This window comes from Aspergillus mulundensis (assembly GCF_003369625.1).
Source record: "Aspergillus mulundensis strain DSM 5745 chromosome Unknown scaffold_8, whole genome shotgun sequence".
NCBI classification, from domain to species: domain Eukaryota; kingdom Fungi; phylum Ascomycota; class Eurotiomycetes; order Eurotiales; family Aspergillaceae; genus Aspergillus; species Aspergillus mulundensis.
Window position 1 is genome coordinate 1,128,121 of NW_020797896.1, and position 13,896 is coordinate 1,142,016.

Consider the following 13,896-nt stretch of genomic DNA (forward strand, 5'->3'; position numbering starts at 1 on the left):
AGCTATTTTAAAGTTTAGCAGGAGTGCCTGTTTTTTTTACCTAAAAAGTAAATAAATTTTTATGTTTATATATTAATTATTAAGGTTTAAACATAATAATCTAAAAGAATTATTATTTATTACCTTATATTAATAAACTTATAAATTAGTTAGTAAATACGCGATACTTTACTAAACTTAACCTTTATAACGTGTATTACTATATTTATATAAAGTAGGAAAATAAGTAAAAAACAGCGTTTTAGACCTGGTATAACCACTATAAATATATAGTTATATTATTTAATTTTATTAATACACCCGCGATATTTTAATTTTATATTAATATAGTAATAAGCGGGGTTTTTAATAATTTTTATATAGTTTACTTAAATAATATCCTAATTTTTTTAAAAATTAAAAAAAAGTATATTTAGCATGTTTAAAAAGTTCTAGAATACCTGCAAAWGCATAATTTATATATAAAGTTATTAAAATATAGTTTTTACCAGGAAGAGGTAAAGTTTCTTAGCTTTATTATTAATTAAGGTAAAATATTTATTAACCTAGTGTAAAGTTAAATAATTATTAATTAACTAATATTAATATTATATTATAAGTTGCAAGTTTTCTTAGGGTTTATAAACTACTTTAAATAATTTATTAAAGGGTATGCTAGAGTAACTTGCCCTATAATATAGCTTTTAAAAGGCATGGTTAAGGGGTGTAAAAATAGCCTTTTTTTATAGCCGGACAATGTATAAAAAGCTTTTAAAAAGGTTAAATTTACTTTTACCCAGCCTTTAGTATTATAGTATTTTAACCTAAAAAAAAAATCCTTATTATTATAAATATATTAAGTTTTACTATAGCTAGTATTATTACGTAGTTAAATTAGGAAAAAATACTTAATAAAAAAAAATAAAACTAGTAGTAGCCTGTTGCCTTTTACTTTTAATAGCTTTATAAACTAAAGCTAAAATATAAGGTTTATAATTAAGAATTACTTATAATTATTAAGTTTTTTAAAAAATAATAATACTACCTAAAGGGCTTTACATATTTTATATATATTTAGTGTAATTATAATAACTTGTAGTACTTTTTTAAAATAAAGGTTTTAAATTAAAGGTAAGCTTATTAGGTAAAGTTATTAATAGCCTATAATTTTAAAATTAAGTATAGGCTAGAAAGGTTTAATCTAGTAAATATATTATTAAGGCGCCTGAATTATTAAGTAAAAAATAAAAAGTATTAAGTTAGTTTACTTTTAACTTTATAAAAAAAGTTAAAGTTATTTTTTAACTAAATTAATACTAAACAGGCGCCGGAGGGCCTAGCTATTTTTTTAAAAAAAAATTAAAAAAAGTATTAGCTCCTAGGGCTAATATATTTTAAGTTATAAGTTATAAAGGCAGCCTGTAAAAAAGAACCTACTAAACTAACTATAAAACCCCTTTAATAAAGGCTACTTAAAGCCTAATATAAAAATACTCACGCCGGCTATATTTAGTAATAATTAAAAAAAATAATTTTAGTTAAAATAAGGCAGGGCTCTTATTTAAAGCACTAGTATATAAAAAATAATTTTTTTTTTATTAAAAGGCTATTTATATCCCTCCCGTGTTTATATTATAGCATAAAATTATAAAAATATACTATAATAATTTTTATATAAGCTACTTTAGTTATAAATATATTATTAAGCTGCTTAAGCACAAGTTTTAGTAAAAAAATCTTAATAAAAAAGTATAAAAGTATATTAAAGGGTATTTTTTATATTAAAGGTTTAAAACTTTATAATAACTAGCCTAAGGCTGGCTTACCTTTTTACTAGTTTTAAATATACTATAAAAAAATCTTTTTATAAACTTTATTATTAGCCTACCTTTATTAAAGTATAAAGGCCGCGTGTATAATATAATATTAGTAATAATAAATTATTTTAGTAAGAAAGTAAAATATATCCCTACCACTTAAAAAGTTAACACTAAAAAGCTAATTAATAAGTTTATTAAAAAAATAATATATAATACAAGGGCGCCCAGGAGCCTAGTTACTAACTAAGGCTTATTATTTACCTTAAATTATTAGTAATTATTTTATTAAATACTATAAATTAAAAAATGCCTTAGCACTGCGTACTATTTATAGTTAAATAATTAAATTAAATAATAAAATTAAATACTTAAAATATACTTATATATTTATTATAACTTTTAATAAAATAACTAGGTTATATTTTTACTAGCTATATTATTTACTTATAATAATTTAAAGTATAATATAACTAGGTATGCATTTTAAATAGCCTTGCATAACTAAAAACCTATTATTTTTTTACTAAAAAATTATAAAAAAAAAATATTATATTTTTTATTAAAAAATAAACTTTATTAATTATAAAAGTTATAAAATAAATTATAAAACTATATAAATAAGGCCTAAAAAAAGCAAGCCCTTTATTATAATAAAAAGTATACCCCTATTAAATTTAAGGTTAGGAATAATATTTTATTATTATTATATAATATTAAAATAATCTAGCTAAGTAAAAAACTTAATTAAAAGTTTAATAGCCTTTTTAAAATTATTAAACTTATTAAAAAGTAGGTGTATTAGCTCCGGCTTACTAGTTATTATACTTAATTAAAAATTTATTTAGTATTTTATATATTTTTACTAAGGCCTTATAACAAGCAACCTAAATTTAAGGGGGATAAAAAAATACCTAATATAAAACTTATTAATAAAAAGTAAAAATAAAAAGTTAAAGCTATTTTTACTAAATAACATGCTTATAAATTAAACTAGTTTTTAATTAAATAAAAAGGCTAGCCTAGCTATAAAAACTTATAAAAGCTACTTAAAAATTTTAAGCATATATAAAAAGCTTTAAAAAATTATTATAAACTAGCTAAAATAGCGCTGGAACACCCCTAATTTAAAAAAAAGTAATAATAATTTTTTACCTACTAGGTTTTTATATTACTAAAGCTAAAGGACTAGCAAAGTGGTTATTTTTTTTTTATATTTTAAAAGGTTTAAAGGTTTAATAAACTACTATTATAAATAAAATGCCTTTTAATAAAATTTAGACTACTTATAGCCCTAAAAATAATATTAAACTTATATATTAAAAACCTAAATAAAAATAATTACCTTTTTTTTTTATTTTATATAGTTTTAAGGTTTAATAAACTATAACCTAAATAGCTCCGGACTGCTAAAATTTATAAGTTATATTTATAAAAGTATATTAAAAAGAAAAAAGAATTTTTTTTTAAAAAATAAAAAATAAATAAAATATTAAAGTAATACTAGGCTACTAACTTAAATAGCTAGCTACGTGCTAAAAATATAAATAAATATAAAACCTTAAAAAGGGGCATAAATAAAAATATAAGGCTTTTAAAAAGTAAAATTTAAAATTACTATAATACTAAAATTAGTTATATTAAATATATTTTTATTATATATTTTTTAATACCTTTTATTAAAAGCGGCCAAAGTCTTGCCGGCGGATAAGTAAAGTTTATTAATAAGTATAAAAATAATATAATATAGGTTATTTATAAACCTAATTTTAACTAGCACCTTATTAAAAGCCTTAATAATATTTTTCACGCGCTTATTAAATATTTTTTATATACTTATATATTTTTTTAAGCTTTTATTAGCGGGTAAGTATTATAAAATATTAATATTATTATATATATAAACTAAAATAAGCTTATATTTATTATTATTATTATAATATTAAACACATGCTAACCCTAAATCCTAAAAAATATAATTATAATAAGGCTTATAAAGGTTCCCCTTAAAAAATACTACTAGTTTATTACTAGTAGTAAAAATTTACTAATTATTTATATTTTTTATTTTTTTATTATTATAAAAAATTATTTTAGTATATTTAAGGCATATTTAAAAGCTATTAGCTATTTATACTAAAAGCTATTTAAAAAAAAATAAAAAAAACTTACTTTTTTTAAAAGGGCAGGGCCGGCTGTAATAAAAGTAAAAAAAGTTAAAGTAAAAAAAATAAAATTAAAGGGGGTAATTATAAAGGGTATAATAATACTAGTATTATTATTAGTATTATTATTATTATTATTTAAGATGTTTTTATTTAAAATGCTTAATAAGTAAAAAAAAAATTAAAAAATATATTATTAGGCTTAAAAAGCCTATAATAATTATATATATTATTTATAAGTTAATTAATAATAGCCTAATAAAAAATAAAAAATAATAATAAAATAAGTTATTAGTTTTAATAAGTTTTAAGTTAATATACTTTAATATTAATATATTATTACTAAAATACCTTTAAATAAGCTATTATAAATAAAAAAATACTTATTATTAAAGTAAAGCCCTGCATATAAATACAAGCTAAAAAAAAAATTATTTTTAAAATTAATAAAATAAAAGGGTATTATTTATAGTTAGCTATTTATTATTACTTAAAAAAAAGCCTTAAAAGCTTTATTTAAAATTATTTAGGGGACTTACTACTAGGGGAGTAATTAGGCAAGTAATTAAAAAAAAATAATTTTTAAAAATAAGGGGCTTTTAAGATTTTATTTAAACCTTATTTTTTTAGTTTTTAATAAAAAAAGTTATTAATTATACTTTTTTAATATTAATAAAGCGCAGCGCTGCACTAAAAAAAAAATAATTTTATTTAAGTATAATTAAAATAAAAAATAAGATAAAGGGGTAAAATAAAAGCTAAAATAAAGTTATATAATTTAGTTATATAAAAGTAATTTAAGGTTTAAAGTTTTAAAAAAACTAGACTTAGGTTAAACTAATAAAAAAGCTATTTTTATAATTAGGCGCCTTTTTAAAAGTAAACAAGTAGTAAGATATTTTAAATAAAGTATTAAATATTATTTAATATTTTAAACTAAAAATAATAAATAATAAAAATAGTAATAATAAAAAACGCTATTATATTATAATATAATAATAAGTTAGTATTATAAATTACTTACCTATTATTTTTTTAAAATAGCTAGCGCTAAATTATAAATAATTTATTTTTTTAAAAAAAAAGAAATTATTAGGGCTAATATTAATTTAGGTTATGTTATTAAGTAATACCTAAAGCACCTAGGTTATATTATTATAAAGTATTAATATTACTTATGCAGGATGTTTTAGGCACTTATTTAGCTTAGTAAACCTTATTATTATAAATTACTATATAAGACTTAATATAGCGTTAAATTTAATATAATATTAAGTTTAATATAGTGTTAGCTTTAACTAGGGACCTTAGCTTGGGGATTTTAGGTTTTAGGCACTATTTAAGTAATAAAATAAAGGCATGCCTTGCACTAAATTATTTTAATAACTAAAAAATAGTTATAAGGGGCGTAAATATAAAAATATTTAAATACTACCTATTTTTTAAATAAAAATAGCTTAAAAAATTATTTAAAGGCCTTAGGCCTTTAGGCAAGGCCTATATAAAAAGGCTAAAGGCCATGGTATATTTAATTCTTTAAGTAATCCTTTTAGTTAAATTTATTAAGGTTTTGAATACTTTATTCTTATTGGTTGAAGATACTTTGCCAAGCTTTATCATTATTAGTAAAGAACATCTGGGTGCTAGGGCGCCCTTACATTAATCTAGCTATTAGGTTGGAGTTAAGGGTTTAAATAGTAATAATTTTTTTAAAAGTGGCCGCTATATTTATAGTATTTATAAAAATAAACCTTATTATCCCCTTGCTTTATTTAATTAGCCCATTTTTTTTATTTATATTATTTAAAGGGTTAGTAAGTGCTTTAGTATAGGGTTTTTTATAATAAACCTATTTTTTTTACTTTCCTAAGAGCAGGGCCGCGGTGGCAAGTAGGATAATTATTTTAGCTTTAGTTATAATATTCTTATATAATTATTTTAGGTTATTCTTGCTATAGTTTTTTAAAATTTTATTAATTAAAAATAATTATTAAAATATAGCCCATGTTTTAAGGTTACTATGGATTTCTTAAAAAACTAATAATATAGTAATATTAAATTTAATAATAATATATAGGTTTTTAGTAATATCTCACGTGGTTATAAACACTATAATAAACTTAAAAATAGTAAAAAACTAGTTCTTGTGTATGTTAATAATACTAAATACTACCTTAGTAATTTAGGGTACACCTTATTTAATAATAATCTAGTAAATTATATTAAATATTTTATTAGTATACTTTATTAAATATAGGGATTTTATAATTTTAATATAAATCTTATAGCTAACTTAGCCCAGGAGCTAATTAATAATAAGTATTAAGTAATTTTTTTATTATTTTTAGTATAGTTTATTTTTAGGAGGCCTGGTAAGCAAGAAATTAATTAATTAAGAAAGGCGTAGGGCTTGTAAATACTTTTTTACTTAATTAAATTACTTATTATAGTTAGTTTAGCCTAAAAGTTTAATCCTAAGTAAGTATATAATAATAGGAACTATGGCCCTAAGCAGGCAGTGCTTATAGTATGCCTATTTAAGTAAGAAATTAGGGGGATTTATTAACTAAGTTACTTGCTAAAATATTTTTATAGTAAAATTAGGTATTCTTACAGTGGGAATAGCTTATTAAAACTTAGCTATATTAAATATTAAGTTTTAATTAATTAAAAAATTATAGTTTTATTAATTTATAAATGGTAGGTGTTAAAAATCGCGTTTTAAAAAGGTAAAAAAAGTATATAATAGTACTTATTACAAGCTTTAAAGCTTATAAAGGCGCTTAAAAAAGTTTTAAATAATATTTTAAAGTAGTTAAAAAAGTTTAAGGGCTTATAACCTAATAACTAGTTAATAGCATTACTTATAGTAAACCTTTAAATTATTTATATATAGCAAGCGGTAAGTCATAAGAAAACCTTAACCGTCACGTGCTGCGCTAGTCCTAATCGGGATAGGCGCGTCCCGGGCGCCGGCCCTCCGGGCGTCCGACAACCAACCAGCAGCTTGTTGATTTTACACTTACTGCGTGACTCTGCTAGTTGCGACGCTCGTTCATCAAATACATGATTTCCTCTATTTGGTCCGCTCACCCTTGCTTAAACGCCGAGTGGCGAGTGCCGGCTTTGTAATGTTCGGCGGTGGTTGGTGGGATACCGCGGTGGGATCCCGACTTCGGATCCGGTGGGATGAATTTCAGACTCAACTTAGTCTAGGCAAATTGGCGAATATAACAAGAAATCAGGAGTTCTCACAATGCTGAAAGCTTCCAACCGCTTCGAATGTCATTACCCCGGCTGCAACTCAAGCTACCAGCGCAAAGAGCACCTCCGCCGTCACGAAGCCCAACATGATGGCCGTCTCGCCTCCACATGCCCGTTCTGCAGCCGGACATTCGCACGAAGGTAATGCGCCCTTAACCACCACAATGGAACTTTCTAACGCTCAAACGCAGGGACACTCTTAGACGCCATGTCCGGCGCGATCATGCGGATTCCCAGTCTCAGCTAGAGTCAGCTCGTGCATTGCAAGCTTGCGAAGCGTGTCGAGGCGCAAAAGTACGTTGTCGGGGCGGACATCCGTGCACTCGATGTCAACTGAGAGGGAGTCAATGTGTCTTTGATCATCCGGATCATGTCCTTGAGCATGAGCCTGATGCCGACGCTGATATCGACACTGATGCTGAGGTAGATGCTGAGACATCGGAGGTGCAGAATGATGAGCCACAAGGACCGCAGGCTAAAGCAGTTTGGGAAGCGAGACAATTGGAAGACGATAGTCATAATTTCGACCATGCCCCAGTGACCTCAGACTCTACAGAACAGAACAAGTTTCAGCGCTGGGTGCACCTCTACTTCACACGTTTCCATCGCCACTGGCCCATTCTGCACCGAGGCACATTTGATATTGCGCACGAACCACCGCTTCTGGTCCAAGCTGTGATGATGATCGGGCTATGGGTTAGCGGGACACCGAAGGCAAAAGAAGCCGCAATTGAGCTCCATAGTAAACTGGGAGAATCCATCTGGGAGCACAGGGTATGTGGTACTACACCGTCAGCCGACTGAAACTAACCAACTCAATTCAGAGCACCTGGGCCAGGACATGCGCATTGCAAGACCAGCCCGGCCAAGAAGAACGCGAGCAGGAGAACGACAACCCAACATCCCAGTGGCCAATAGCGACATACCAGGGCATTCTCATCTACCTCATATTCTCGCTGCTTTCTCCCGGGACAAACAATCCCTCCTTCGAATTGAGTTTAACGTTCCACATCCGGCCCAGAGACCGCGATATCCTCTCCGTCCTCATCTCCGCATGTCTTGAAAACAACATATTCTACTACCCGCGTATGCTGGAGCGATACTGGGGCGTCGAGAACATCACCTGCATCTGGGTTGGGGTTGAGGAGATCAAGAGACTAGGGCTGGCGCTGTATCGGGTTTCTTGCTTGTGTAGCACGGTCTCGAACGGGATACTCCCGCAACACCTGGAGGATGGTGACCATGTCCGGCTATTACACCTATCTGACTTGAGATTTCCCCCACCGGATAGCGGGTACCTGTGGGAAGCTGCGTCGAACGAGGAATTGTCGAGGCTGCTGAGGGTTCGGAATTTGAACCTGGAGACTCGGCCTGCTAGTGAGCTTGGAAGGACGGTTGATGGGAGAGACGAGAGGAATTGGATTTCGGCTGTTACGGGTCGTTGAAGATTCGTGTATAGACTTTCTAACTGTCTACTGCGCCGTCCTTCGGAATGTAGATTGGGTGTGGGATCCCATATCGGTATCCCACCGGAATCCCGACTCGCTACACCCGTCTCCAGGTCATGGAGCGCCTCCCTGACCAAGCCTCTAGCGTCTCATTCGATTACTTGAACAGCCCGGCGGCCTTGGAAGGGCCAGCGTAGGCCCTACCTGCCGCTTCAGGAATGTAGTTGGATGAATGGTGTCTGGACTTGACGGAGTAAGTTAGAATGATAACCGTACCTCGCTTGGACCTCCACTAAATGGCTTAGGTACAGGTGGTCGCCGAAAGAGTGGAGACCGAGCTCTAGACGCCCAGCAATGTCGCCGAAGTCTCCGGGCTGAAATCACATAAATCGATGTTGCCCGCCTCAGTGAGGGCATGCAATAGTTGTATAGCTCAATGGAAACCAACAAGGAGCCCGCCCTCCCCAGCTGGGACACCGACCCAGCAAACGCCAGGAACTGGACCCTGCCCAAGAAGCTCTACAACACCGCCGTCCCGTCTTCTCTCTGCCTTCTCATGCAAGTACTCAGCCCAGACAGGGCGGTATCTCACTAACCGATACAACAGCTCCTTTGCCCTCGCAATCTACTCCCCTTCCCACACCCACACCCAGGAAACCTTCCACACGAGCACCACAACCTCCCTCCTCCCCTTCACAACCTACGTCTACGGCCTTGCGTTCGGCCCCATGATCGCCGCCCCACTGAGCGAGACATACGGGCGACGCCTAATCTACCTCCTGATGACGCCGCTCTCGCTTTTGTTTATTCTCGGCGCTGGCTTCAGCACGAACATAGCCGCCTTGTTAATATGCCGCCTGTTCGCGGGCCTCTTCATCTCTGCGCCTCTCGCCGTGGGCGCCGGAACAATTATGGATATCTGGACTGGGCCCGCTGCGCACTGCGCTGTTGTCATCCTCATGACGACCGCCTTTCTGGGCCCGGCCATTGGGTCTCTCGTTGGCGGCTGGATCGCCGAGTATAAAGACTGGCGATGGTCGCAGTGGACGACGCTCTTCCTCGGTGCTGGCCTGTGGGCGTTTAGTTTCGGAGCGAAGGAGACATACGAAAAGCCCATTGTCCGCAGGCGCGCAGCTAACATAGGTCTCCCTGTCCCGCCTAACCCTATACCATCTGGAATACCCGGGATCAAGGTAATGCTGACCTCAACCCTAACTCGTCCGCTGTACATGCTCCTCACCGAACCCACCGTCCTCCTCTGCTCGCTATACTCAAGCCTGAACTTCTCCGTCCTCTTCTGCTTTCTAGCCTGTGTGCCCCTGGTCTACAGCACAGTCTACGACTTCTCGCCCGGGCAGTGCGGGCTCGTCTTCATCGCCCTGGCGATAGGCTGCCTCGCCGGCGCGGGCATCCTACTCCTCAACGTCATTTATTCATCACGCAGGCCCACAGCCGCGAATACAGACGCAGAACCCCGACCACCAGAGACTACCCTCTACCCCGCGATGCTCGGCGGCCCGCTCATGGCGGCATCGCTATTCACGTTTGCATGGACGACGACAGAACCGCGCATCCATTGGATCGGTGGGGCCATCGCACTGGGACTCTTCGGGTGCGCGAATATCATGGTCTTCGTACGCTCCGCACCCCTTTCCCTCCCCGCCTGGGCTCTTGCTGCCTATGTGTCTAACAAACGGGGACGTATGCAACGCGCAGGTCTCAACAGCCCTCTACCTAGCAAGCGTCTACGGCGCCTCCCATGGCGCCTCGGCGCTCGCCGCAAACGGCCTCCTCCGGTATCTCGTCGGCGGCTCGTTCCCGCTGTTTACGATCGCGTGTATGTACCTCGCCTCCCTAGACATGGACCACGTCCCCGTCCATTGGCCAAATCCGCGAACTAACAAGGGCGTCCCTTTCTTGGCCGCAGTGTACAATAACCTTGGCTTCGCGTGGGCGTCGAGCCTACTGGGTTTCGTGGCCGCGGCGTTTGCGCCTCTGCCGTGGGTGTTTTATGCCTTTGGGGGGAGGGTTCGGGGGAGGAGCTTTTATGCTGTTGCTTGAGAGGATCGTGAGCGTACACTACTCGTGAGGAAGAGGTAGCTGTATGCCGGCCATGGATCGTGTCTTGATGTCTATGTTGGGTACCACAGTACCTTGAGCTAGATAGTGTGCGATTCTCGTGTCCATGAAATGAAGTAGATGTAGATGGGAAGGTACAGGCGCAGCATACGTACTATATAGGCATAAGCATACTATACCCACCTACCAAGGTAGCATGATACCTAGCTCTATACAGTGGCCTATGCTCCGCTATCCCCAAGGCGTTGAACAGTCACCTGGGCCCATACCCAAGTCACCTGTCTGACCGTGTCCACTTTGCGCGTGTGGTCTTGCGTGGCAGAGACCTGTTCGACGTTGCACCAGTGGTATAAGGCCAAGGTTGTGACCAGTAGAGCGTTCGGCCGCATCCCTGTCTTTCATCTAGTGCAATCCAGTTCAGTCGTGGTCTGATCGGATAATCCGGATGAGGGCTAATCTCGAGATCCATCGAGTTCAGCGGGAGGGGCCTGGGCGGCCTACTATATCCCCAATCCATGCAACAGCAGACAGAATATGTCCAATTTCTTCCCTAATCACACATCCCCACTCAGAATCCCCCTCGGCCAAGCAAGGAACTCCCCATACCCGCCATCCAACGCCTCCTCCACACACTCCAACCAAGCACCCCCCTGCCCGCCGACAAACCAGTACTGCCGAAACGCATGCAGCTGCGCGCAGTAGAACGCCAGGAATACCAGAGCGACGGGGTGGCGCTGCTGCAGGAACGCAAAGAACTCCTCTTCCAGTGAGAGCGGCCACATGTAGAGCATGCCGACTTCGAGGGGTTGTCGGGCGTTGCAGGCCTCGATGCACGCGGACGTGGCCTTTAGGCGGCTTAGGGCTTGGAGGAAGGTTGGCTGCGATGTTGGCGGGATGGAGGGGGTTGTTGCGATGAGTTTATGCAGGGCGTCTAGGTGGGGGCTGAGGTTTTTGAAGAGCGCGGGGGTGGAGGGGGTGTCTCTGGACGAGTCTAGATGTTAGATCCATGGGATGCAGCTGCAGCCAGGCAGGGGAAGATATGGCAAGGCAAGGGGACTCACGACGCAGCAGCCTCATCACCCATGAACTCCGGCTGAAACAGATGCGCCAGCGAGCTCTGCCGGATGCGGTCGAAGTACGGGTGCAGCACCAGGGTCCCGCGGCACAGCACCAACAGCTCCAGGATCGACGATAGCCCGGTGTCCACGGCCGTGTGCTCCCTCGGCGACGCGTAGATGTACACCATGACCAGCCCCGAGAAGCAAAACAGCGCGTGGCAGTTGTCCCTCGACGGCGCGAGGATCAGCCGGCGGTATGTCCGTAGCCCCAGCGACATATGGAACCCCGCGAGCGCGAGGTAGTGGCTGTACCGCTCCGGCCTGAGGAAGGCGAGATGCGACGCGGCGAGACCCAGCAGCCCGTGCATGAGGAACTCGTGGCCGTACGCGATTTCGGGGACGGACACCTGCCACGTTTCCTGCATTGATGGCCGGTGCGCGAATGCTTTCGATGTGTGCAGCGTGTAGTGGTGCATGAGCTCGGCGTCTTGTCCTGTCCATTCGTGGGGGAACCATGTCCCCGTGGATAATCTGGCGGCGAGGAGGTGGAAGGGGTCGGTCGAGTTGCTGGATGCTGACGCTGGGCCTCGTATGTCAGGGAGGAGGACGCCCATGTCGTTCGATGGGGGGATGTCGGGGGTGGCGCTGCGGTTGTCGAAGGAGCAGGCCATGCTGCGCCGGGTGCAGTTGCGGCAGGGGCGGGCTTCGTCGCACTATACTCCTTGAGCGTCATATAACAGAACATTTGGATATAAGGACCTTGATGCGCCGGCGCTTGCACTGGTCACACCCATTGCGGGATTTCTTGTGCGATCTCCGAGTGGCCATGGTCGGATTGGCCACAAGTACCACCAGGGAGGCGTGGGTCTGACGTCGACAGAAACGGATGTATTGGAGAGTGCGAGAGGAACGGGCCCGAAATCCCAACATAAACTCAGCAAAACAGCGATACGTAGAGGCAATGGCAGTGAAGACTGAAGAGGTACGAATACGGAGCGAACACGAGGAGAGAACGAGCACGAGAGATTGCGGTGGAGAAGAAGAGAACAGTAAAGGCTTCATCCAGCCAATCAGACTTTCCATTTGGATCAAGACATCCACTCAATCAGAGGCCTCCAGCTCCTCCCCCAGCATGCCCATCTCCGCCTCCCCCCGATCCTTCCCCTTCTCCAACACCACACTCGGATGGCAGACATTCATCACCACCATGGCCAGAAACATCAGTGCCGAGTCAAACACATACATAAACACCTCATGGCTAATCAGGTACCCGTCATTGCCCTGCGCGTACTCAATCAACCTGAACACCGAACGCACGAGGATCAGCACGCTGGCCGCATACAATCCCACCAGGACAGTCTCCCAGCCTCGCCTCTTCTGCCGCCGCAGATGCAGTGAGAGGGCTGCTACTTCCTGCGTTGGATGTCGCCGGATCCGCCGGTGGAATAACCCACACGTCACCATGAAGACGCTGAAGAAGAGCAGCTGCACGGAGAGACCGCCGATCGTGATATTCTCGCCGAGTTCGTAGCTGGATATCGTGCCCGAGGCCATGATGCCGCCGCCTGTCATTGCCAGAACTCGTCAGTACCATCCCAAGCAGTAGCACCATGACACTTGGAAGAAGGCTGGGGAGACTCACCCGCAGCCTGCATCACAAACGCAATCACATCCCCCGCGACAAAGATCTTGGTCATCCAGCGCACGGGAACAAGACTGAGCTGGTGCGCGTGCAGGAATGTAATCAGCCGGCCGAGGACCATGTAGATGGACGCCGCGTAGAGCGGGGGCGCGAGGAGGATCAGGATCGTCTGGATGCTGTAGATGGGGATGGACTCTTTGTCGTTGTGTGCGATGATGCGGCAGACGTAGCCGATGATTTGGACTGGATGGAAATAATGATGGTCAGTCGCTTTTGCTTGTCTGGCCGGGACATGGACAAATTGGTGGAGGTGCATACAGACTCCGCCTACGACGAAGGCGATGAAGTACCACGCTCGTCGGCGCCAGATCTGGTAAACATGGTACAGCGTTGTCAGGAAGAAGAGAGCTACGAATAGCCCTGCTGCGGCTTGGTTGGGGGTGT

The 13,896-nt window shown here is 38.5% G+C and overlaps 3 protein-coding genes across 3 annotated transcripts; 2 read left to right on the plus strand and 1 right to left on the minus strand.

Moving 5' to 3' along the window:
* Positions 1-7,217: 7,217 nt before the first annotated feature.
* Positions 7,218-8,670, plus strand: DSM5745_07753 (uncharacterized protein; the record flags this gene model as incomplete). Its single annotated transcript, XM_026749769.1, has 3 exons — positions 7,218-7,366; positions 7,417-7,999; positions 8,050-8,670. 3 exons carry the CDS (start codon positions 7,218-7,220, stop codon positions 8,668-8,670), a joined length of 1,353 nt encoding a protein of 450 aa, XP_026601801.1.
* Positions 8,671-9,109: 439 nt separating this feature from the next.
* On the plus strand, positions 9,110-10,734 carry DSM5745_07754 (uncharacterized protein; the record flags this gene model as incomplete). Its single annotated transcript, XM_026749770.1, has 3 exons — positions 9,110-9,210; positions 9,281-10,307; positions 10,390-10,734. The coding sequence occupies 3 exons, from the start codon at positions 9,110-9,112 to the stop codon at positions 10,732-10,734; spliced, it is 1,473 nt and encodes a 490-aa protein (XP_026601802.1).
* Positions 10,735-11,306: 572 nt separating this feature from the next.
* On the minus strand, positions 11,307-12,326 carry DSM5745_07755 (uncharacterized protein; the record flags this gene model as incomplete). The annotated part of the gene is made up of 2 exons (XM_026749771.1): positions 11,307-11,733; positions 11,833-12,326. 2 exons carry the CDS (start codon positions 12,324-12,326, stop codon positions 11,307-11,309), a joined length of 921 nt encoding a protein of 306 aa, XP_026601803.1.
* Positions 12,327-13,896: the final 1,570 nt, after the last annotated feature.